At 39.8% G+C, this 22,052-nt stretch overlaps 1 protein-coding gene across 2 annotated transcripts in view; it reads right to left on the reverse strand.

Annotated features, from left to right (window-relative positions):
• The window catches only part of LRGUK (leucine rich repeats and guanylate kinase domain containing), a 97,649-nt gene that overhangs the window by 74,883 nt on the left and 714 nt on the right, over positions 1-22,052 (reverse strand). For both annotated transcript variants that reach the window (XM_019750963.2, XM_074315353.1), the window contains exons 2-5: positions 15,453-15,560; positions 11,116-11,197; positions 7,964-8,064; positions 4,327-4,408 (exon numbers count right to left, since the gene is read on the reverse strand). In XM_019750963.2, coding sequence (XP_019606522.2) covers positions 4,327-4,408; positions 7,964-8,064; positions 11,116-11,197; positions 15,453-15,560 — 373 coding nt within the window. The remainder of the gene's footprint in view (positions 1-4,326; positions 4,409-7,963; positions 8,065-11,115; positions 11,198-15,452; positions 15,561-22,052) is intronic.

Here is a 22,052-nt window from a genome sequence, read left to right on the forward strand (position 1 = left end):
TCACTATGCAGGACTGGTCCCTACAAAGCCCTGAGTTTGCAGCTTGCTTTCAGGAACACCTTTATCTCCCCAATCTCCCGTTTTCTTATTTTAAGAACCTTCACGAAATGTTACCTGCCCTGCCTCCTAACATTATTCTTTCATGATCTTTCTCAGGTCTTGGTACTTTTGGATAAGAAGAAGTACAATCTGATAAGTCACTAAACTATTACAATGAATTAGTTTACTGGGTTAATCCTCTTAGGTGTATTTTAATTTTAAAAGGCCACTATCAGGAGAAAGAGACTCAAAGAACACCAAATTATCATACTGCATTCCAGCTCTAAAGCTTTTCATTCTGTGAATAAATCTTTTACAGTGGAATTTTAGGTCCTATGGAAACTGAGTGAAAGAACCCAGTGGCACATAAGCATAACTTTACAGCTAGGGAAAAGCCCAACAATATATTTTTACATTTTGGCGATGCTGTCAGCAGTTCACAGCGCTTGACATGAATTATTCACTAGTTCAGTATTCGCTCTAATTCATTTGTCTCCGATTATAAAATATGGTTCGGGCGTATAGAAAACAGTTACTGAGAAATAGGTAGGAAATCCATCACAATTCTCTTAGTGGAGAGAACCGCAATGATGGCTTTAATCAAAACCAATCCTGAAAGATCTATATCACCTTTCCAGTGAAAAATGTTCTTCACCATAGGAGTGAAACTCTGAGAAATGAAGCACACATACACTTTAAATGGCGATGTGATAAAAGTAGTAATTACTCAATGAATTGCAACATGGGAAAAACAATGGGATTCAGAAGACTAGTCTCAGTTCAATCATTTACCAAACAATCTTGGACAAGTCACTGAATGTTGCTCGGTCTCTGGCTCCTCGTCCATAAAATAACAGCAGTAGGATATCTCTAAAGTCCTGCCTGGATTTAAAAAAATCTATGAATCACTGTTTTTAATTCCGTGATTCTATAATCATAAAATAAATTCCAATGAACAACCCGTCAGTATTTACAGATAAGAATGCCTCCTTTCTCAAGATTAAATAAATTTACATACCCTTGGCTAAATTTATCATCTTGCAATTTAGGATTATCAATTAATCATCAGTTATCCACATATGGAAGAACAAAAGAGCATAGCAAAATAAATTATAAAGTTGGTATAGTTAATTCATTCTGGGGTATTAATATAATCTACTACTCACGATGTCAGTATTACTAGCTTGATTAACTAATTTGTTTTTATTTAATTGTTCTGTTTTGGTTTTTTATATTGATAATTACCTTTTATTTTACTTTATTTTAAAGAAAAGTGCACTTTTTTTTTTCTCAAGTAGAAAAATCACGTATGCCCACTAAGGAAAGCTTGAACAAATATAAAGAATATTAAAAGGATAACTGTCAAATTTCTGAAGCATTCAAAAAAGGAACCCTCATGCATTGTCGGTGGGAATGCAGACTGGTGCAGCTGCTATGGAAGGCAGTGTGGAGGTTCCTCAAAAAATTAAGAATAGAATTACCATATGGCCCAGCAATCCCTCTCCTGGGTATATACCCCCAAAATCTGAAAACATTTATCCGTCAAGATATATGTACTCTGATGTTCATTGCAGCATTATTTATGGTTGCCAAGACATGGGAAACAACCAAAGTGTCCTTTGATAGATGACTGGATAAAGAAGATGTGGTACATATACACAATGGAATACTTCTCTGCCATAAGATGAAATCATGCCATTTGCAACAATATGGATGGATTTTGAGATTATTACACTAAGCGAAATAAGTCAAACAGAAGAATTAGAGAACCATATGATTTCACTCATACATGGGATATAAAATTGAAAGCAACAAAGGAACAAGACAAACAAATAAACAAAAACTCATAGACACAGAGAACAGTTTAGTGGTTATCAGAGGGTTAAGGGGGAGGGAGACGGTAGAAGACGGTAAAAGGGGATCAAATATATGGTGATGGAAGGAGAACTGACTCTGGGTGGAGAATACACAATGTGATATATAGATGACATGTTACAGAATTGTACACCTGAAACCTATATCGCTTTACTAACCATTGTCACTCCAATACATTAAGAAAAAAGGGCCAAGTGGAGGGTATCAAATTAGGAAAGCATGGCTTGCAAAGTGTAACAGAGGACTGATTCGCTTAGAGCTGAGGCTCTCAAAGTGTGGTCCCAGCAACATCAGCGTTACCTGAGAACTTGTGAAACATGCCTGGTACCACCCCAGACCTGCGCAATCAGAACCGCTGAGGATGAGGGCCAGCAACAGGTGTTCTAACAAGTCCTCCAGGGGTGCTGACTCCGCTGAAGTTTGGAGTTTGGGAAATCATTGCTTACAAAGAAATTAATTCCTAATTTTCAGACTTTTAAATTTTTTAATGGACACAGATACATCATTTGACCATACATGACCTGCTTTTTAATTATTTTTAAAAATATAATGAAGACTCTTGAAACACCAGCAGCAATCACTTCTATCTGTCTCTGCACACCTCTGCTGTGATATCCTGCTGTCACCTCTCGGAGGTAACCACTATGCGGAGTCGTCTATTTGCTCTTCTCTTTCCACCCTGGTTTTATACCTAAATAATATTAAGTTTATTAAGATCCCTCCTTATTGCTGCATGGAAATATGTTTCACTCATTTTCACTACTGTGTGATATGCTGTTGTGTGAGTATTCCATAATTTATGCTTTATTGGTGAGTACCCTGTTTCTCTGAAAATAAGACGGAGCCGGGCAGTCAGCTCTAATGCGTCTTTTGGAGCAAAAATTAATATAAGACCAGGTCTTATTTTACTATAATATAAGACCGGGTCTTATATAATATATATAATATAATACAATATAATATAACGTAACTTAATATAACATAATACCAGGTCTTATTTTGCTGTAATATAAGACCGGGTCTAATATAATATAATATAATATAATATAATATAATATAATATAACATAACATAATAATAACACAATATGATACCAGGTCTTATATTAATTTTTGCTCCAAAAGACTCATTAGAGCTGATGGTCTGGCTAGGTCTTATTTTTGGGGAAACACGGCATTTGGGCTATTCCCATGTTTTGCTATTACAGGCAATGCTACTATGAGCGTTCTTAATTCTTATACAAGCCTCCAGGTACACATATGCTAAACTTCCCATAATAAAAATGAAAATGCTAGGTCATAGGGAATTTGCATATTCAACTTTCCAAGATTGGATAAAACTGTTTGCTAAAGTGGTTGAACGAATTACATCCCCATAAGCAAGATAAAAAGAGTTCCCCTTGATTTACATGTTCTCCAATTCTTGATATTTTGAGATTTCTTAAATTTTGTACACTACTTGCTCACATTCACACACAAGTTCTAAAGGGTGTGACACTATGTTCTAAGCTTACCGTCATGTGCAAATAAAGGTTTTTGTTTGTTTGTTTTTTGTTTTTAAAATGTGTGTCTTCAAGAAAATGTACCTTGCATTCTCCCCACATCTCAGCCTTATTACAAATGGAGTGTGTGCCAGCTGCTGCCACCTGGAATGAGGTCCCAGGGGCAGTCAACCCTTTCTCCACTGCCCTGCAAATCCTCAGGTGGGAAGGAAGATACTTACCAAGAAAGAGAAGGCACTGCTCCCTTACCACCCTGAGAACTTCAGTCTCTGGTGTAAAGAAGAGACTAAAGCTCATTAAACTCACAGGTCCTCAATTAACCCCTTAGGCTCTAGAAGCTGGAGCATGCCTACTTTAGAGTAGGTGCTGTTTGCCTGGGAGCCTGAGTCATCCAATGGATCTATTCCTGAAGTTGGATGCCAATGAAGCTTTTTTGTTTGTTTGTTTTTAATGAAAGCATATTTTAAATACACTACAGAACCTTGCTATTTAAAGGGGGCCTAGTATGAATTCTTTTGTAAAATAAGTAATCACTAATTGTCCTCATGGTCACATCTGATTTTCAAATCCTGAATTTATATAAAAACAGGGTGTAAGTTTATTTGAAGAAAGTAGTCAGTTTAAAACAGAATTTATTTCATTCTAGAAAGAATTAAAAATAAGGCTATGTTTATCAGAATGACGGTCTTACTTAGCTTTTCAGGTGTAAGATGCTCTTGGTAAGCTTTGACTTACAGTCTTATTCCTTGGTAAACACAATATCTTTCCTTGTTTTATGAATATCAATTCTTAATCATTTAAATGAGTCACACATCTGTGGCAAATAGCTTATCTGGTACTATTTCATGTCATCTGGTACACATTTACTAATGGGTCTACTAACCAAATTTTCCCCTTTACTCAAAGGATACTGTCCAAAATCAGTTTAGTGAGAGCCTTGTATGACGACAAATCACACATTTGAGAAATTTGGTTGCAGGAAAAATCCACCTTCTGGTGAGAAAAAGAGAACGATAAGTCATTCTTTATTTTTCATTCATCATAATCACAATAATTAAATGCACAAGAAGAATGTGTTTCTGGTGTAGAGTTAGAATTCATGATTGAAAACTCACTAAGTCTAAAATATTTACCCATATTTCATCACTTTCTGAGATACTGTCTGTCCACTTTGAGAGACCCTGTGAAGAAGACCCCCTTCCTTGTGGTCAGAGCAGACATGCCCATGACCTAAACACTCAATCCCTGCAGCTACCTTCTCCAATTCAGCATTTGTTTTAAACTTTCTTGATCTTCCTTCAGGATTTACCTCAATTTCCCCATTATTTACCACCATTTCTTCCAGATTCTCTAATGTCTGGTAAATTGTATTCTCTTAGTTTATATGCATGTCTTGTTTCTCTTTTCTATTTCTGTCTCAATAGATTCTCCGATGTCACGCCCTAAATGCCAGAAATGTCTTTCTTACTCATCCCTCAGGCCATATCTCTTCAACTTAACACCCTTTCTCAAAATGGACGATTTTGGGAAAGCATTTTCAGCAGCATCTGTTGTTCCTAGTCAGAAACATGAGACTAAAAAAATACAGCATTAAATAACTTCATTTAATTATCTACCTACTGGCAAAGGACAAACAAAAATAATTTTTAAAAAAAGCAATGAAAATCTCAACTTTTTGTAACACTGCATTGATAATTTGCTGGTTATTTTCTGCAAAACTACCAAGCAATTATATAAGAAGCACTATTCTTATCTTCTTGTACCTTTTAAAGTAGTGATTCCACCCCTCAAAAGTACTAACCTTATTTTACTAATGCATTAAATACTAAATACTTAAAATACTAACAACTTTAAATACTAAATTCTAAAAAAAGAAAAAAAAAAATGGAAACAACTGAAGTGCCAAGGGTAGAAAATTGCTTAGATTGATTATAATATAGCAATGACACTATGTACAACGTCAGGAAAATCCAAGTGTGTGAACCACATGAAGAAATGGAAATGTGCAAACACTGTTAAGGAAAAAAGAAATCAGAACACAAAACTTAATGCGTACAGAGACAGCAACTATGTAGAATGCATATCATGACTGAAATAAGAAGTCAGTATGGCATGACATAAATGGAGTTTCGTGTTGTTGTTGTTTTCTATATAATAATGATAGCGTAGAAATAAACTGCTAATTATCTGAGCTTACTTACACATCATCATCTTTCATTCATGTGCCATAGCAAGTGCCATTCTGATACCTATCCAACTATACCCCTGTCAGGACTATGTGCCAATACTATGCCCCCATGAACCTATTATATTTGTTGACAGACGTTAAAAGCGTTGTGACCTTGCTCTGACTCCCCCTGGGAGTTCCACTGGATCCCAGAGTTAGTAGGAAGAACCCGTCAAATCAAACGAACCTTCTTCACCTACTAGGAGCAAAAGCATTCTAGGAAATACAAAGAGAGTGGAATTACAAGCTCCTGCTCTTTACGGAAAATATGTCCTCTCTGGTTTGTGGCACAAGGCTCATAGGTAATAAATAAAAAGGAAGCAGAGCTTCCCAAGAGGGTGAGATACTATACATAAGTCTGATTTCCTGGGAAGATATGGGCTTTTGGTCTCAGATATCAGGTTCAATCCCAGCCCTGTTACCTCCCAGTAAAGATGAGCCACTTAGCCTTCCTGTACTTCAGTGTCCTCATCTGTAAAATGGGACCGTTCCAGTGGCCTCATAGCTTTGCTGGGAGGATTACATAAAGTAATACACTGGAAATGCCAGGTGGCCTCAATCATTCCCTTCTGAGGTTCCCACGGAGTTCTCCTAGCTCCTCACGGGGGCAGTCTGGCACCAGGCACACCCTTCTCTAAAGTTACTGGCATATTTGCTCTTAATTCTCAGACCTTAAAGATGGAGTGTCTGCCATAATGTTGGATAGATGTCATGACAGGTTTGTGCAAACTCCTAGTACGCACAGCACTAAGAGGGAACCCTAATGTAAACTATGGTCTTTGGGTGACAACTACGTCAGTGTGGGTTCACCCGTCGTAACAAATGGACCCCTCTGGTGGGGGTGTTGATCCTGCAGGAGCTGTGTGTGTGCGGGGGCAGGAGGCATATGGGAAATCCTTATGCCTTCCGTCAATTGTGCTGTGAACCTAAAACTGCTCTTAAAAAAAGGTGGGGTACCCGATATGTTCCTGTTCATTTGTGGCATCCTTTTGAGTGTGAGATAAGGGTATGAATGGAAGAAACTCCAAGGAACTTTTTCCCAGGGAAGAGGTCACGCCACTGCTGTGACGGGTTTCCCTGGGGCTTAGGGCAAAGCAGAATTCGAAAGCAAAGGAGGGAGAATGGAAACAGCTCTGTAAATACAATTCCTGATAAGCTGGAGACCATGCGTCCGCACATCGAGCATCCATAGGCACCTTGTACAGCCTACCTGGACAAAAACAATATCACCCTGGCAACAACTATAATTTCAAAAGGGGAAAAATACCCACTACTGATAAAAATAGAGAGATGTGAAACAACAGAAGAAAAATTAAGAAGGGTGTCTCACTGGCAGTATGAGGGATGTCAGATTCTTGACTCCATGCTTGTGCAAACACCGGCAGAATACGTTGGATCTAAGTTAATTTGGTTTGTAAATAAAATAATACCAGCTAATAAAAGGCAATAGCTGAAATCCGTTCCTACAAGTAACTTTGAGATTAAATATGTGAGTCCAAGAGAAGAACACTCTGTAGCACTGTTTCCCAAAACTGTCAGCACATTACAGCCACCCTGGGGTTCTTCAAAAAAGGCCAAAGCCCGTCATTATCCTGGACCACGAGAATGAGGGTCTCTGGCAGTGGGCTCCAGGCCTCAGTGGTTTTTAAAACTCCACAGGTGATTGCAGGGTGCAGAAAAGTTTGGGAACCACTACTGCATGACGTCCATGGACCAGCAGCCATAGCATCCCCAGGAAGGTTGCTCAAAACCACAGTCCCAGGCCCCAGCCCAGACCGACAGGGTCAGTATGTCATTTCCTCAAGAACCCTGGGTGATTTCTGGGCACATTAAAGCACAAGACACGGCGCTTGACAGCAGAGTAAGCTACTCCACCAACCACACTGCAGAGTTTTATTCTGCCCCTGAAATGCAAAACGCGGGTGCAGAGAGGCAAGAATGAAGATCTGAGGTCTTAGCTTTCTAACAAAGTAAAGGGTGCGTCATTAAGACGGGCAAAGTTGGAGCCCCCAGGAAATTTTTACAGATTTTCCTGGGTATAAAATTGTCCTGCTATAATAACAATATACAAATAATAACTAGCATTTAAATGAGGGAGAGAGAACAGATGGAAGTCAGTTCTCGGGTTTGAACACTAGGTTTTAGTAGCTTCCTAAAAAAGATTATCCACTGACAGACCATCTCCATTTTCGAAAATGAGACACTTACCATTAGTGAAACCTCCATCTTTATTCCCTCTGAATTTTCTATTTTAGTGCTGTTTTGCCTATTGATGTACTTAGCAAACCAGTTAACGTATGTAATTGGCATTATTGATCTACCTTGAGATTTTGGGGTGGCTTGAAATGGAAGAATGTAGTCAGTTTATTTTGAGAAGCATTAAGTTCTAGAAGATAAGGCATAGAGCTCACGCAAGACAAATCTGGGGGGAAAAATAAATACAGAATAAAGTCAGCCAATAAAATAAAAATTAAAGTCATTAAAAACAGCATATGTTACATCGGAACATTTTTTAATTATGCCGGAGGCAAGCACATCTTAATTATACCAGAGGAGTGAAAGGAATAGTGTGTGAAACGCACACACACACACACACACACACAGTGTGGAAAAGTCTCCACGAGCCAGTAGTTGAACCTTCTCCCCCAGGCCTCCCCACCTCTTCTATCCCCTCTTTCCAGGAAGGCCAACAGGTCACAGAGGCCTCCTCGCTTTCCCAGCTCACTCTCCCACAAGCTGCTAACAGTCAAATGCTTCCAAAACTGCCAGCCCTGGAGGAAAGGACAAGAAACTAAAGCTTTAGATAATCCTCTCGATAATTAGCCCTTAAATAACTGAATTAGGTCTTTTCAAAAGGACTGAAAATGCCACAATTAGAGAAGTTTCTCTGCTATAAATTTAATTTTCTTTTAGTTGGACTCAATCCTAAATCTCATTAACTATTAATATTTGAAGCGATTTAAATTACTGCTCTTATTTTACTTTGACTCCAGATTGGTTCAAATGTATGTCTGAGTTTTACATTTTATCCCAAGCAAATATTCTGGCTCTTGAATACAAAGTAAAGGACTACAGTGCTAATATTCACCCCTAATGAAATTACATGTAAAACATAAAAATGGCGAACTATTATCTTGTCTCTCCACGTCACTTTACAGCAGAAGCACTTCAGGACGGGAGGATGAGGAAGAAAAAGGCTCAGGAAGAATTGCATACAAGGATGCACTACCCTGTCTGTACCAGTCATGTCATTTGTTTCTCCACCTGAAAATGGTAATAACATCTCCCTCTCTTCTCACTCTAGATCCTAGAACCAGCGGTTACTGGTTCTGAAGCCAGAAGATCTCCACCAATTTCTACTTCATTTCCCAGGTCTAAACCACACCCTTCTTTAGCCTGTCTTTGTTAATGAAATTTTTCTAGGAGGGACAATACATGGAAACATCCACCCTTCTGTGGGAGTTCATAAGCGAATCAAGGAAGGCTGCCTGTGAGGGGAAACCTATGGAGAAACGGTCACTGCTTTACAAGTGTTGCTTATTTGTCCATTCTGAGCTCAGCTCCGAGTCTGTCAGCAGTGCTCTCAACTCTATTAAATACCACTGGCCCCTCTCCCCACCTCCCAAGAACTGATCTTTCTGTGGGCAGGTAAGGGCTATCCACGGAGTTCTGTCTTGAAGCAGAAGCAGCAGTTACCACTTACACGGCGATAAAGAGATGGCAAGTACATTTCATACTTTGTAGATGGCCAGTGCCCTTGAATCACTGACAGAAAAAAAAATCCATGGTCTGGGCGGCTGGGCTTCTAACGCGGGCAGACCCGTTCATTCCCTATGTGGTGTAGTGACGGCCATGTCCACCAGATGGCAGGAGCACCTCACGTCTACATCCCTGGTTCTCAAAGTCTGGTCCAGGCCTGGTAGCATCAGCTTCACCCAGGAACTAACTAGAAATGCAAATTCTCAATTCCCACCCCAGATCTGCGAAACAGAAACTCTGAGGGTTGGGGCACAGCCATCGCCTCTCCCCACACACATCCAGGCGATTCTGATACAAAGTGAGATCTGGTCTACATCTGGTCATCAAAAAAGTTGTTTTCACAAACAGAGATATATACTGTACCTTACACACAGTAGGTTCTCAAACACTTGATGAGTTCATAAAATGGGCCATAAAAGATTAAAGAAGACTGATCTGAAGAGGAAAGCTTCATTCGCAGCTCTGGACTCAACAAGCGATAAGGGTATGAAGCCACGTCTGTTTTCTTTTCTAGCACAGCATAACTGAAGCATCTCACAGCTCTGCAATTCCTTACCCAGTAAATGAAACCAACCTTGGAGGGCTGGGGTGTGGGGAGAGCTCCTGCCAGTAACACTAAAGACGTCTTTCCAATGATATGATATCTGGGATTTGCTTTAAAATAATCCTGGGGAGGGGAGCAGGGAGGTGTAGATGAAGCAAGTGAGGCCATGGGCTGATAACTGTGGAACCTGAATGTTCATTACAATAGTCTCTCTATTTGTGCATGTTTGTAATTTTTCATAGTAGAGTTTTATAAAACTAGGAAAAAATATTCTTTCAAAATAATAGTATGTTAAGAATATGCTAGACTATTTCTTAGCCATTGGAATGAAAGTAGATTTTAATTACGGCGGTCTTATGGGGGACAGAGAGGACCATATCAGCAACACTTAATTGTCATAAAAAAGACAGACTAAAGAAAAGACTATCAGTGAGGAGAGCAGGGTAGAAATAAGGATTTGCTTCCTTCCCTAGAAGTCTAAAGAAAAGAAATTGTGCACTTTAACTTCAAATAAGATATGAAAATTAGAAACAAGCATCAAGCTTTGATGAAAATGTGACTAATTTCATGTAATGTGAGCTAGATGTCACAATACATAGAGGATACAGAATTACAAATGGCAAAGTTAGAGTTTAAAGACCCAACTAAATATACGGCAGCAGCAAAAGGAAAGGAAAAAATGAATCTGTGAATCTTTGGTGCTCACGTAAGAAGAGAAGTAGCTGGGCAGGATTAAAATGTTGATACAAATGCAAAATAAAGAAAAGAGTCCATTAAAGGAAAAAAAAAAGAAAATGAATTCATCTACACTGAATAAACTAATAGAGGGAAAGAAAAGGGAGTCATCAAATATTCAGGAAGTATGAAAGAAGTAATGATCCATCTCTTAACAGGACTAAAGTAAACATTCCAATGTACACTTTTCAATAGCATCAAGTGCCTTTGGGCCATAGCATAATACGGCATGTTTGCTGAGTTTGACTTTTGCTTTAGTCATCAGTTATCGGTGCCTTTTTTCCATTGGAAAGCGGAGGATCGATATGTAAATTGATTCACAATAGCACGCATGTCAAGTTTTGTAGCATTCAACTATATTACAGTAATACTGCAAAGCTAAAATTTTGAAATGATTCAGTGATCCGTCAATTTACAAGAATGACAATCACATACCTTCAATTTTATTTACTGAGAGATCCAACTTCTGTAGGTGAACATATCCACAGAGAATGCTAACGTCAATTAGATCACGACCCTGAGAAGACAAAAGGTACAAGACTTTAATGTTGCTTTAACAGGTTAGTACTTGGCCTTCTCGCAACATCTGGAAATAACAGTTGACAGAAGAAACCCAGAATTTCTTGATTCAAAAGTAGAGTAGAAGTAAGAAGAGAAAATCTGAAGATTACTACTAGTAGGATCTCAAAACAGACTATGTCGCATTAAAAAATGCATTCCTCTGAAAAAATAATAATAGCTTAGGAAATTAGTGGTGTTAGCAAGAACAATACACGTGAAAAGGCAAATTAAAGCATTGTCACGAAGACCTTCAGCGCAGTTTTACATTTAAAACAAAAAGAAAACTCCAAGTAATAGGTGCTCGCTTCGGCAGCACATATTCTAAACTCCAAGTAATAGTGATAAAGCAAAAGCCTTTACCTAATAGAGGAAAAGAAAAAGCTAATGCCTGGAATTTAAATGAAATGTTAAAGAGAGTTCACACCCAATCGGGAGAGCATTAATAACACCCCCACCTACATTTTCCCAAGGTTCATTTTCAAATCTCTCCCACAATAATCTCATCTGATCAAACAAAGGTGTGAGATCCCCAGGGCTGATTATTCCCAATTTAGAGATAAGAAATATGAGGGACAGAAAGGTATGTACATTGCCTAAAATCACACGGCAAGTTAGTGACAGAGAAGCAGAACCAAGTCTCCTGAATCCTTGTCCAAGATTCTTTCTATGAAATCTTGTTTGTAGTGAACCTCAAGAAGGGTTGGATGGTTTATTCTTGTATATGGCCTAAGAAGGTGGTCCAGTTTCATCTTTTTGCATGTATCTGTCCACTTTTCCCAGAATAGACTGTCTTTACCCCAGTGTAAATTCTTGCTTCCTTTGTCATAGATTAAATGACCATATAGGCATGGATTTATTTCTGGGCTCTCTCTTCTGTTCCATTGATCTATTCGTCTGTTTTTATGCCAATACCATGCTGTTTTGATTACTATAGGCTTGTAGTCACACTATTTGATATCAGGTAGCATGACATCAGAATTGCCATGGCTATTTGGGGTCTTTTATGGTTCCATATAAAGTTTAGGATTATTTGTTCTAGTTCTGTGAAAAAAGCCAGTGGTATTTTGATAGGGATTGCATTGAATCTATAGATGGCTTTGGGTAATATGGACATTTTAACTATATTAATTCTTCCTATTCATGAGCATGGTATATGTTTCCATTGATTTGTTCTTTAATTTCTCTCTTCAAAATGGATTAAAAACTTAAATGTAAGACCTGAAAACATAAAACTCCTAGAAGAAAATAGAGCAAGTAAATTCTCAGGTGTTACCCTCAGTAATATTTTTACTGATATATCTCCTTGGGCAAGGGAAACAAAAGAAAAAATAAATAAATGGGACTACTTCACACTAAAAAGTTTTTGCACAGCAAAGGAAACCATCAACACAATGGAAAGACATCCTACAAAATGGGAGAAGATATTTGCCAATGAATGATACATTGATAAGGAGTTAATATGCAAAATTTATAAAAACTCATACAACTCAAACCTAAAAAAACAAACAATCCAATTTAAAAATGGGCAGAGGACCTGAATAGACATTTCTCTAAAGAGGACATACAGGTGGCCAATAGACATATGAAAAACTGCTCAATGTCACTAATCAGCAGAGAAATAGAAATAAAAACCACATGAGATATCATCTCACACCTGTCATACTAGCTGTCATCAATAAATCAACAAACAACAAATGTTGGCAAGAATGCGGGCAAAAGGGAAACCTCGGGCACTGTTGGTGGGATTACAAATTGGTGCAGCCACTATGGAAGACAGTATGGAGTGTCCTCAAAAAAATTAAAAGTAGAACTACCTTATGACCCAGCAATTCCACTTCTGGGTATTTATCAAAAAAAATCCAAAACACTGATTCGAAAAGATATATGCACCCCTAAGTTTACTGCAGTGCTATTTATAATAGCTAAGATATGGAAACAACTGATATGTCCATCAATAGACAATTGGATAAAGAAATTGGGGTACATATATACAATGAAGTATTACTCTGCCATAAAAAAGAATGAAATTTAACCATTTGCAACAACATGGATGGACCTAGAGGGTATTACGCTAAGTGAAATATAGTTAAGTCAGGCTGAGAAAGACAAATACCATACCGTCTCACTTATATGTGGCATCTAAAGAACAGAATAAATGAAGGAAGCAGAAATAGACTCATAGATACAGAGAATAAACTGATGGTTGCTAGATGAGAGGAGGGTTGGGGGGTGGGGGAAAGGTGAAGGGATTAGGAAGTACAGATTGGTAGTCACAAAATAGTCACAGGGATGTGAAATACAGTACGGGGAATATAGTCAACAATGTTGTAAAAATGATGTATGCTGTCAGATGGGTACTAGACTTATGGGGAAATCACTTCATAAATTATATAAATGCCTAACCACTAAGCTGTATACCTGAAACTAATATAAAATAATATTGAATGTCAACTATAATTTAAAAAATACACAGTCACAGAATATAAAGTACAGTATAAGGAATATAATCAATGGTATTGCAATAGCTGTGTATGGTGTCAGATGGGTAGTAGACTTATTGGGACTTTGTGAGGTGTGTAAATGTCTAATCACTATGTTGTTTTGCACACCTGAAGCTAATAATAAAACATTTATTAATTAATTAAAAAAATAAAAGAGAGGTTGGAACAAAGACTCCTATCAATGGTTTATGTTGTGATGTCAGAATCAGAAAAAGCCAACCAATGAAATGTCATTATAAGCAAGTTCTCAAATATAATAATGATAAGAGTGTTTAATGAAAGGCCATTGGCACAGTAATAAATACTGAACACCTACTATGCATAAAGCATTGTGCTGGGCATGATGAGAAATACAATAATGAAAGGGAGCCATATTGTGCCCTTAAGAAACTTATGACTTTGGCAGGAGAGAAGATACGTACGCAAGTAAAAAGAGAAAGTAAATAAACAACGTGTAACATAACTAAGATATAAGGGGAAAAAATATCACTAAACCAGGCAACCCTAAGAAAGTGTATCCAGTAAGACAGGTTATGAAGGCGAAGTAATTTAATGTATAATATCTCAAATGTAAGGAGGTCAGTGGCAAAATAAGTTAACCTTCAGACCATCTAGCTGAAATAAGATTTAAAAGATTGCTTTTTTTTTTTTTTTTGTAGATCAATTTAATCATAGCATTATGTACATAAGTAGACTCGATTAAAAGGGTCTTGTGTTGGGATGTGTTGACGGCTGGAATTATCGACCATTTCAATGCCTAATGTAGTGCAATTCACACAGGGTACTCACTGTATGTTATTGCCTGACAGGCTGAGTCATCTGTAAAATGTTATAAAGTGAAAATAGTAAAAGATTAGAGCTTTAATAGGCTGTCCTCAAAGCACATGCCACGGAACCAGCATGGGAGAAAAGACCTTAACATTTCTTAGATCGTTTACTCGTTCAAATCCAAGACAGAACAGCCTTGCTGTCAATTTTGTACACTTGAGTCAAATTATGGTGCTATAGCAAAATTTTTGTGTGCTTTTTTTTCACCGATATATCTGCATTTACTCTGTGGATCTCCAAGGACTATGAAATGCTTTACAATGTAAGGAAGCAAAAAGAGTTAAATTGTTTTTCTAGGACCATAGAGAAACAAAATAGGAAAAAGAAGCTGAGTATTCTGCTCTTACAAGCCTCTCTTATGATAAAATTGGAGCCAAGATTCTGTGAGACACTATGAATAATAATACTTTTTTTCCCCATTAATAATAGGTATCTTTTGGAAAGTGAGAGATAGCTCAAAGCTACTTATTTCTTGACAGACTTGGTGGGGGTTGGGGGGAGTCGATACCAAAATCTTTTGTTCCCTTGGATTCAGACATAAATTTTTGTCCTGGCAGTGATCAGAGAGAAAATTCTTCAAGAGTTTTTGATTGGATTTACAGAATCAAATTCAACCTTCTGGAAAGAAGGCATTGATTACTATAATATAGACGAATAAGATGAAAGAAATAGATTGTGAAGGGAATGAAAACAATGAAATTTGAGGAGCTGATTAATGGAATGGCCAGGGCTCTTTGATATCTAACATTTACATAAATTACTCTTATCACGAGTGTCCATCAAATGCAAGACTCTGAGATTCGGGGCCACAAGAGCTATTAATATGAGTACCAGAGAAAACACTAGATATGGTCCTACCCATGGTGACCGTGGCGTACTCACTGATAAAGTCAGACTGAGGTAGACCTGCTCGGTCCCAGACCCCGAACGCCCCAACTGGTAGAGTGCCTCCGCCACGACCTCCTCTCTCAGGACCCCATCAAATTCCTCCTGCAAAAAAATATCAGAAAAGTGGACAAAGAGAGGACTTTCATTACAAAACAAACATCCACCGTATCATACCCAGCACTTACTTAATCTATTACATATCCAGGAGTTGAGCCCTCCACAATTTACAAACCCCAAAGAAAATTCTGTGTTGAAACTTCTGTGTTTAATCATAATATGGATGATTAAAGAAAAATATCTATCAAATCAAAGTTTCTATTGCTACCAAATTTTCAGGTGGTCACTTGTATTAAGTATTCACAGTGGAATTCACACAAGGACATAGCAGTAGGGACGTCAGCATTAGTGGCGATAGTTAACACTGATTAAGTGTGTTTCCTTTCCAGGCACATGCTAAGGGCTCTCAATGGATCAACTCATGTCATCCTCCTCATGACCTTCAGTAGGTGATCCGAGCTCCATTTTACAGATGAAGAAATTAAGGCTTACAGATGTTCACTTGCTTGAAACCACACAGCGAGTATGTGACAGAGCCAGAACACAAATCCGAATCTTTGTAACCCTAGAGCAGTTCTAATGCTTGGCTGCTTGCCCACACCCCAAAGGTGGCTACACGAAATGGAGGCGATTACTTCTGTAATCTGGTATTCTTGCTGGAGAAAACAGGTCCTCAGTTTGCTTCCTATTGGCTAATTTTGCTGGATTTATATATCTTATAACATTTAAAAAGGTAATCATCGTTTCCATAAGGAGGCAGGCCCTTGGTCTACAGACACTGAGGGACCGGTAGTGGCCCAACATGCTCTTTCTTCAATCATGACAGACAGAAGAGATAGCAGGTGGGTCAGTGCTATGTTCATGCTGCTTTTAACTCCGTAACCACCAACACATTCGCAGTTCCATCGGTATGAGGACACAAAATGCAGTAAGCATCTCAGTTACACCAGCATGACTAGCGAGGGCTAGCACGTGGACGACGACAGCAAAATCCCTTTGCCAGATCTTCTCTGTTAATTCAGGAGCTAATAATGCTGCCCAGGCTGCTGGGATATAGGCTTGTGCTAGTGTAGAGACTGTCTTTCTCCCCAGATTTCCACTGGCCCAGGGAAGCAAACACAGCTCACGTGGCGAGGCACTGGGGCTGGGCCGGCTTGGTGTGAACCCCAGGTCTGCCATTTTGGAAATACAACTTTGGGCAGGTAAAGTTTTCTCTGAGTCTCAGAGTCTTCGTCTATAAATAAGAAATGTTACTACCTTTTCTTAATGTTTGAGGAGAATGGAAAAAAATAGTGTATATAAAGCTCTTAGCCCAGCGCCTAGAATACAGCAAGTGTGCTCAATAAATGACAGCTGTTACTACTAATTAAAGAAGTCGGAAATTCCACATCTTAATCTTTCATTCACCCACACCAATCAACCTGTTCACAAAATGGGGGAAAGATATTTATTTTTCTAAATAAAGTTCCAATTTCTTATATGAGGCCTGGGAAGAAATAGAGCTAGGTTTCCCTCCAAAACCTTCCACTTAAACCTCTGAAGTTAAGCTGAGCCACCCCCTCCATTTCTTGGACATGGGAAGATACTGCCCCCCTTATAGTAGGTGGATGTGTTTTTCACCGTCATCACTGATATGGAGACCAGCCACACTGTCCGCATTTGCCAAGGTCCCCAACGCAAGACTCCTCACACCTTCTTTGAGGTGCCTGCCATTTGTCAGCAGCTGCCTTTCCCCCCGGGTCTTTGGTTATTTTCAGACCTTTTCAGCTCTGTTTTTATCTAGGGGGACTTCAGAATCTCCAAGGACGGTCATTCAACACCCTTACTACTTCAAGCACATGTGCATACACGTGTTTCTTTACTTTCTCCGCCCTGGACGCCTTAGAATTGATCTCTGCGCAGCCTCTGCCACTCACTCCCATGGCCTGGACATGGTCATCAGGCTAAACTGCTGCACCCTAGAAACCTCAGACCCAGGGATTCCATTCCTCTCTAATCCCGCAACTGCCTACACCCCAACTTTTCCAACACCTACTGAACTTGTTCTCTGACCACAACAGAACCCCCTGTCTGCTCATCCTTCCCTTTTTCAGAGTCTGTCTGTCCCCTCCTGTCTCTACTTCTTTCCCTGTTGGGAAGCCCATGAGCAATTTCAATGTCTCTCTACCCTCAAGTCTCTGACTGCTTGTGCCCCGATTGCAACTACCACATACATACCCAAACCTGAATCAAGTTCACAGTCAACTACTGTGCTGAGGCAGGGACAGTGTCATGTTCATCATTCACATGGGATGAAAATCTTTATAGCACATGCCAGACAAGTACATAAGCGATTTCAGGAGTGTGAGAAATACTACAAAAGAGGTGAGCAGGATGCTTTGACTAGAAGCAGGGTGCCCCTTTTCCATCAGTTCTAGTGGGGAACAAAAGGAGAAAGGTCAGAAAAGAGGGCCAGAAGGGTATTGCAGGCCAAAGAGGAAACGTGCACAAAATCTCAAAGGCAAACTTGAGCCTGGCCCATTGGGGGAACTACAAAGAGTTCAAAACAGCTGAAGCATAAAGTGGGAAGGGAGGAAATTCAGTGTCTGGCACATGGTAGGCGTTCAAACATGGGTTGAATGAATGAAAGAACCTATTCCTCCCCTGGAACTGCTTAGCGGGGTGGAAAAGGCCGCCCACACATGCATCCTGGTGGCACTCTAAAGTCGACTGTTAGCTGGGCTTCAGCGCTGTTAGTCTCTGGCTCCTCGTCAGCTGCCTTCCACCTCCCACTGAGGCTGCTCAGCTCCTCGTGGCTGTCCTCAAGCTGTCCAGGGCCTCCACGCCTTCGTCCTCCCTCTCAGCAGATGCCTTTCTCTTCTACTTTTGAGGCGAAGTAGAAACAATCAGACGTGAACCCCCTCGACACTGCACACCTGGCCTAATGCTTCTCGCTTGGGTCTCAGAGGTAACCTTCTTCTCCACACTCAGGTGCCACTCGCTCTGCTTCTTCAGGGACCTTGCTCAGGAGCCATCAGGTCTGCTCCCCTTTGCCTGGGATTTCAACCAGTCACTGTCCACTGTCATTCTCCAATGTGTTGCTTCTCCAGCTCTGTGGGTAGGTCCTAAAAGGGCTCTCCTCGGTCCTGCCTGTTCCTTCAGCCATAGCTGTTGTCTCCTTTATAACCAAGCTCTTCTGGAGTTGCTTCCTGATCCTTTAGTTCCCCTTCCTCACCTCCCATTCACTCTTCAACTCACTGCAGTTAGGCTTCTGCCTTCGCCACATCACAAAACCACAAGGGCCAAGGTCTCCAAAGACCCTCAGCAAAGCTAATGAGCACTTTTAGGCCTTTTCCCACTCACCATATTGGCAGCAAAAGTATTCCCATGTTCTCAAGACTCTTTCTTGCCGTGGCTTCCCTGTCACACAGCTCTCCTTTCTTCTCCTATTTCTCTGACCAGGGCTTTCCAGTTTCCTTCCCTGACTCTTCCTCATCTGCCCGCCACTTAAATGCCTGGACCCCAGGGTTCAATGCTTGGCCCTCCTCTTCTCTTCTCTGTTTTCTTCCTGGCTGACTGCACAGACTCCAATGCTGATGATTCCCAGGTCTCCTACTCTGAGCCCCTTCCCCTGATTTCCAGAGTCACATGATTCATATAGCCAGCTCCTTAATACACAGCTGCCCCTGTCCATTTCCTATTGCAGTTAATGGCCTAATATCCCTCCCTCCCCAGAAGACCACTCTATACACCTACCAGTCCTCCCAGACTTCTAATATTCAATTAGGAACTGTCCCATGTCAGATAGTTTAAATGTTTTCATCTTTAGCCTCCTTCCCATTTCCACTTCTGCTGCCTTAATTGGCTCTTGTCTCTCCCCCTAGATATTGTTAGGGTCTCACTCATCTCTGTGCCTCGCATTTAATCCCTACTCAGCTACCAGAGCAGTTCCCCACTGGTTAGAAACCCAAGACCACAGTCCACACAACAGCACGAAGCCCTGCCCTACCTGGCCCTGCTTTTCTGCTCTCACCTATTACTGGAAAAGCTGCCTTCTGCCTGCCCACGCACCACCTCTCCACCCAGACAAGAGACTACTTTCCTGAATGTCTTCCGCGATCCCTGCAATACAGCTGTCAACGGTACATGGATGGCTGTGTATATATATACTTCACATGCTGAATAGCTATGATTTACTCCCATTGAGAGCAGGGCCCGTGTATGTCCTCAATCCCGTTGTCATTATCTTCTAGCATTACTGTTGCTATCATGCATCACATCTACAATTTTTTGAGAGCCGAGTGTGTATCAGATACTATATTAAGAATGTTCACATAGCTTCTCATTACATGTGATGGTTCTAACCGTCTAATGCGTAGGCATTATTATTCACATTCGGTTACTGGCAAAGAGTGGTTTTCATGCATCAGACCCATATAATGAGCCCAGACACTTCTTTTGCCCTATATACAGAGGGTGCCAAAAAATGTATACACATTTAAGGAAAGGAAGAAACTGTATTAAAATTGTAATACTCAATATATACCGATAACAAAAGATGAACACAAGTCATGTATATACCCCTTTTTTTGGCACCCCCAGTAGTTAGAGTGCTTTCTACATAGCAATCACTCAATGAATGTTCAATAGAGGCTAAATTAATTAAATCACTTAATGGGCTGTGGTTAGTAGATAAAAACATGTAAGTTATTATTTGTATTAGTAACAGTACAAATAATTTATTATGCTAAGTATTTTATATATACAATCTTATTTAATTCTCAGAACTCTCCTATCAGATAGGTATTATTATAATTCCCATAGTACAGATGAGACAGAGAGGTGAAGAAACTTGCTCAAAATCTCACAACTAACAAAAGGCTTTCCATGAGCCCAGGGCAGTATTCTGAATAACTGGTCTGTACTACCTCCCTTAAGTTCATAAGGGCTGCTGAGGTCTGAGGCCAATTGTATCACAGCCACTCTGTAATCATTGTGACCATATCATGGCATTATAAATCTTAACTAGGCTGAGACATGGAAAGTAAATCACTGAACAGAAAAGCCCAAATGTTTCCTTTGAAACTTTGCAGTTTATTCAGTACATTGAAACTTATGAGATACTATAAAAAGCTAACATAGAATGTGAGAACACAAAATAAATATTACTATTCAGAATGAAAAAGAACTAATAAACTTTTCCCACATATATCCTAGAAGCCAAAAAGGAATACTAACCAGTTCAAGTCAACCCCCCCATGGTTTGTTCCTGGCATACTCAAGACAGATTAACTATGGCACTAATGAACCCCATAACTGATGAGCATGCATTAATTACAATAATAAAGTGAACTGGTGATTCATTTGTGAATTCCTCTGGGGTAGAAGCTGGTGGAAACCACATAAACATCTTGAACTTGTAAAAACAATGCTACAGGTTTGCAGTCGTCACTGTTAAGGGTGGTAAAGTAAATCAACAAAAGATGAACAAAGAAGTCCTAATTTCCTAAGGTCGACTTTAAGCAAAACTAGTGTGTAACTAGCCCATGCAGAAGGAGGCAGAAGAGGAAAGATGAAATGAGGGTGGGGTGTGGGGGGGTGGTGGACAAAATGGGCCCAATGTTGAAAGTGAACAAAAGGACATTACAAAACAAGGGAAGCCAAGTGGGGGGAAAGTGTTAAGGGGTTAATGGTGGACTCAGAGGAACAGAAGACATTGCAAGTTAGGGAGGAGAGAATGAGAAGAAATAAGACTACTGGGAATAAGGAAAAGCATGTGTGACAGAGAATGGGCAAAACAAAAAGAAATGTATTTGGCCTCAAGGCAGAAAGGTGACCAGGGAAAGGAGAAAGATGCAAAGAGGGGAAGCCAGAATGTCACAGATCTGGGACATTAGAAACATTCTGTTTCTCTGTGTCACATCTACTTCTGAAAAGAATCTGCAGCAATCTGTACTACGAAGGAAGGGGGAAGGGGAGAGAAAAACCTAGTCTAAAGAAAAACGACTGAAATTAAGAAAAATATTGATTTGAGTTTCCCGGCAGCCAAAGCGGAAAACCTAACAGGTTGTTGAAAGGCATCAAATCAATTTATGCTTTTGGAAGAAAACAAATAATATACTAGAAGCCAAGAGAAGGGAGTGATGTGATGAGAAGTGGAAAGGGGCAGGGAGACAGGTAATTGGCTAAGAAAGGAACAGGATGATACTAAGTGTAAGAAAGAAGTAGAATTGGGTGGTGGTTAGAAGAGGTCCTGTAGAACAGAGGGAATTTGTATTAATACAAAAGGCAAAGCCACCACCCCGGGCAATATACATGGGGATGTCGGGAACATTCTCCACATCCTAAAATACTCCACAGTAAGTGTGTGTGTGTGTGTGTGAGTGTGTGCGTAGCGTGTGTGTGTTGCTTGTATAATGCATCATAAGCCCCTGACAGAAGTCATATATTAAACTTTTAAGTCACTTAATGTTTGAGGAAGCAGTTATCAGATTATTTCAAACAAGTAATTTTTTTCCCCTAGAGGAAGAAGGATGAAGGGACTAGAAGTGGGGGAGA

Source organism: Rhinolophus sinicus, linkage group LG11 (assembly GCF_036562045.2).
Source record: "Rhinolophus sinicus isolate RSC01 linkage group LG11, ASM3656204v1, whole genome shotgun sequence".
Classification (NCBI taxonomy): Eukaryota; Metazoa; Chordata; class Mammalia; order Chiroptera; family Rhinolophidae; genus Rhinolophus; species Rhinolophus sinicus.